Here is a 4,649-nt window from a genome sequence, read left to right as displayed (position 1 = left end):
AATGCACCATTATTATTGCTAACATTTGACTGGGGACATAAATTAATACACGTGGACATGAATTGGTGCACAACATAAGTACTTAAATGTTGTGACCCATTATATGCGAAGAACACTAAGTTCCAAGAAATTACATGCATTGAATCAAATTGAATGCAGGTGTTATGATAATGAATGGTTCGATCGGAGGGGCTTTGACGGTTCAGTGGAATGGGAAGCTTAGGAGGCTTCCTTTATAAGGGATTTCCTTTCACGTTTGGTGTGCTTGAAACAAAACCCACTTAAGGTGTTGCATACATGGATACTGGGAGGTACCGTTACTACGTTGTGAAGAGAGGACGAAAGCCAGGCATTTACACCTCGTGGGAAGAATGCAATGAGCAAGTGTATGGCTTCAAGGACAGTCATCACAAGGGCTTCATGGTAAGGCGCGAGGCGGAGGAGTGGGGTAGTTTGCCAAGACAAGACCCCGTTGGTAATAATACTGTACCTGAGTCTCAAGAGTTGGTGGTAAGCTTCGGAGATCTCACGGTTGGGGAGTCTGACAACGTTACGGGAGACGGGAGCAGCGGATCTAGCACTGCCGCCACCAGTTGCTGCTTCATGAGCCAGGTGCGTTTTTTAGTGTTTGTGGTTTGTTTAGTTATTTATTTTGTGTAAGGTTACCATCGATCTTGATGTGGAGGTTATCTGTTTTGCACATGTGCTCGTAGAAATGGTACCGAAGTTTGACCCCACGTCGTTCGTCATTATGGAAGACATGGAGCAACTGCTGTAAAGGGTTTGTGTTCGACTTCAGGTTGGTCCACTAGTCTTTTTCCGGCGTGACGGGTTCCGCAGCGAAGGAAAGAAGTATCACGGGTTTGGGATTTCTTTGCAAAGCACCGCGAAGGATATTAACTTCTTTGTGTCCGAGAGGTTCTCGACTGATGAGCGATTGGCAAGGCAGGATGCCGCCTTTATCACGTTAGAGAGGTTCCTCGAGGAGGCGGAGGTGAAAATATTTGACTTTAATTTCCAAGTCGTTCTTCGATACAAGGAAGAGCTTGCTGAGGCACAGCGCGTGGCTAGGTTGTCAGTCACAGAGCATGTACTGATGCTGGAGAACGAGAACACTGAGCTGAAGTAAAAGTTGGGACTCTACAACCAAATGTTCATGTAGGCAGGTAGGATGGCTTTTGTCGTTGAATATGGTTGGTGGTGTCCGGTTTGTAATGGATAACTTTTGTGCTTTTCACTATTTCAGTGTTTTACGATTTACCAGCATGAAGAACTTTAACGGATAACGGAAAATTAACTAATATCCATAGATAACGGAAAATTAACTAATATCTACAGATAACAGAAAATTTACGATTTACGAGCATGTAACAGATAACGAAAAATTAACTAATATCCACCCTACTACCTACAGTCCACCGGAATTAACCCACGAATTTCTCAACGAACCGGATCTACCACACAAGAATACCCAAATGTGTACTATACCGCCCTTTTTATTCGTACATTATTGCAACCAGCTTTCAGCACAGTATATTTGGCCTTATTATAGTTACTCATTATATACTCCTTTCATTAGTTCTTATAATTTGACCGTTACTTACATTCCAGTTAGTAATTGTATACTCCTGTTACTTATCATTGTATACTACTTTTATAAGTTCTTATTAGTTCTAAAATCATACCTTAACATCCAAATTAAGTCGTACTCCATCATACTAGTCCATGTTGTCTTTCCCCTGGGTGCAAACATAGGTTATCACCCACAATAGACTCCTAGTCATCGTTGGGCATTAAGCCAGTGGCATTAACACCCCACATTCATTGCCCTGTGACCAAAAAGTATTAGTATATATAACTCTGCTACAAGTATATACATAGTTTAATGAAACTTACAAATAACATAAGTTACCTGATCCGGCCTGTATACACTGACCCCCTCAAGTCCATGGTCACCTAAATCCGGATGTTGTCATTTTTCATCTTTTTCTGGGCAGTTTCTCTTTGTGTGTCCCGTCCCCTTGCATTTGGTGCAACGCCTCCTTTTACCAAGTGCCTTCTTCTTCGCAACTTTCGGGGCACCCTTTACCTTAGCAACAACAGGATCCCTTACCACCGGATTACCTTCACCAGCGTTTCTTTCGCTCCGTTGCACCCCAGTACCGAATGCCCTATAGTCCATCTTGAGGTCTTTACATAAAGATTCATTTCCACACATCGTCTTCTGGAACATGGACAGCCTTTGTACCCCAAGGGAAAACATCCATTGCGAGGCGGAGTGGAGTGCCCCATGTCAGAAGAGACACCACGCTCGCTAACTTCTCCCCAATTTTTTCAGTACTGCTCTGGGGACTTTGTGTCAGTTCTCCACCTCTGCAGAACGATCGTATCGGGTATCTCCTTTAGGTGCTCTGCCTTCATGATGAAGAATATATGCTTGCATAGATAACCATGCTTCTTCCAGAAATTACACTGGCAACTTAACTTCCCAGTTGAGTGACCAAATGAGGACATTATGTCACATCAGGTTCTTCGTACTCATTCAGGGTGTATATCATTGTATTCATGATCCTCCTTTTGCTAATCAGGATCAGCGCACCAACCCCTTCAATCTCTTTCTTAACATCACCAAACACTTCTCTAGTGTACACTGAAGCGGCATGTCATTCAATACTTCTGAGGCATGTTGTCATAACCAGAACTGAGTTTATGGATTGAAACTGGAGCAGCATCTCCTTATTCCGATACTCACAGGCAACCATCTCTAAGCACTGTACCAGCTCCAAAATTGTGTGGGTGGACTTCGAAAACTTGTTTACGTATGCGTTAATTCCTTCACAGCGGGATGTAGTCCGGTAGCCCGCGCAGAACTTGTCACGCAGATAAGCACTTACCCACGTCTCTTTTTTATCATACATCTGGCACGGCACCTGCTTGTGGCAGAGGCCATACTCATCGGCGGCCTGCTCCCATTCCGACTCAAAGACCTCTGTTGCCATGTCCGCATACAACCATCTTCTGAACAGCCCACGTAAATCAGCATCCTTCGCATTCGTTGTGACGTTCTTTTCCACATGCCATGCACACAACCGATGCGCCGACTCGGGGAGGACTTCAGAAACTGCTTTTATCATTGCTTTATCCCCGTTGATCACCACTACGGATGGCTTCTTACCACACATGATCTCCATCAAATTCTCCAGCATCCACCGATAGGATGCAGACTTTCATCAAGCAACAACCCAAACCCAAATATAGTGGTCTGCTTATGATTGTTTGATTCAGAAAAAATCACAACCAGTCTCTTGTATTTATTTTTCCTGTAGGTTGAATCGAATGCCAACACATCGCCAAAGTATTGGTAATCGACTCTACTAGATCCGTCCGCCCAAATCAGATTTGCGAGCCTGTTGTCAGTAGTCACATTATATTTTGCGATTGCCATGGGGTCTGATTCGGCTTTTCTCTCTAGATACACTAATGCAGAATTTGCATCGCCATCAGCTATTTTAATGCGCTGCCTTTTGTCAGCATAGTTATAGACATCCTTCTTCAGGAACTCCAACAACAAATAGCCCCCGGCCATACCAGCCATGTACCCCACAATCTTAGACGTTGCAATACCATGTGCTTGCATCCCAACTATCTGACTTTTTGCAACTTCCGTTAACCGACAATGATTGGCAATCAAGTGCACCATTCCTGCCGGTGTCAACTCGTGATTGTGTTCAGTAACTAACTTCCTAACCTTCCAATACTTATCATTTTTGTCTAAATAAACCGATAACATTGCCTTGCAGTTAGTTCTTGTCTCCGGTTTGTGTACCCTCGTTCTGTCAACCCTGTCGTAGTGTTTACGTTCCCTCAACCCTTCCTTGTTACAAAAAAATCTATACCTTACAAGATTCCCCTCACAGTCTTTTCCGGAGTCACCCTTTCGCACCCCAAACCCATGCAGTTTTCTGAAACCCCGATAGAACTCATATGCATTATCAATGCTGTCCCATACCTTCTTTAGGAGGTCCTCCTCACTCAGTTCGGCAAGGTCTTCCAAATCAGAATTTTCTATTTCGTAAGCATCACCTTCACTCCCTCCACAATTAGCATCCTCCTCGCATTGAAATACTTTACCTAATTAATTATTACCTACCTCAAGGAATTTACCACACGGTGAAAATTGAACCCAACAAACAACCTTACAACAAAAACAATCCTTCACTAACAAATGAATTACCTATTCCAAACACAGCCTTACAACATAACAACCTAACTTTGGCCATATGCATTCATGACAAAATTTATTTTCAGAACATCAAAAATTTTTTTTAACCAATTTTGATATTTGAGCATTCATGACAACAACTATGCGTCCTGAAACAAAACAAAAAACAGCATACCGACATCCAGACTTTCAGCACTGTTCACAAAAAAACTGATTTCCGGAATAAAATAACCCCAACAACCATACTAGAATAGCATTCACATTTTCAACGCCCATCACAAAAAAATTGACTACCAAGACAAAACAAACCCTCAACAAAACACTCTTGTGGAGATTTTTATTTCTGTTAGAGAAGAAACCATTCGGCTTACAAGAAACCAATCATCATCAATATCCAACAATAATATCCCAGACAACAGTGAATACA

At 42.6% G+C, this 4,649-nt stretch overlaps 1 protein-coding gene across 1 annotated transcript; it reads right to left on the bottom strand.

Moving 5' to 3' along the window:
- Positions 1-3,190: 3,190 nt before the first annotated feature.
- On the bottom strand, positions 3,191-4,280 carry LOC107475062 (protein FAR1-RELATED SEQUENCE 5-like). The gene is made up of 2 exons (XM_021136484.1): positions 4,235-4,280; positions 3,191-4,131 (listed from the first exon to the last, which is right to left on the bottom strand). Exons 1-2 carry the CDS (start codon positions 4,278-4,280, stop codon positions 3,191-3,193), a joined length of 987 nt encoding a protein of 328 aa, XP_020992143.1.
- Between the last annotated feature and the right edge of the window lie 369 nt (positions 4,281-4,649).

Source organism: Arachis duranensis, chromosome 2 (assembly GCF_000817695.3).
Source record: "Arachis duranensis cultivar V14167 chromosome 2, aradu.V14167.gnm2.J7QH, whole genome shotgun sequence".
NCBI classification, from domain to species: domain Eukaryota; kingdom Viridiplantae; phylum Streptophyta; class Magnoliopsida; order Fabales; family Fabaceae; genus Arachis; species Arachis duranensis.
The sequence above is the reverse complement of the archived record's forward strand: the minus strand, read 5'-3'. Positions and strand labels throughout refer to the sequence as shown.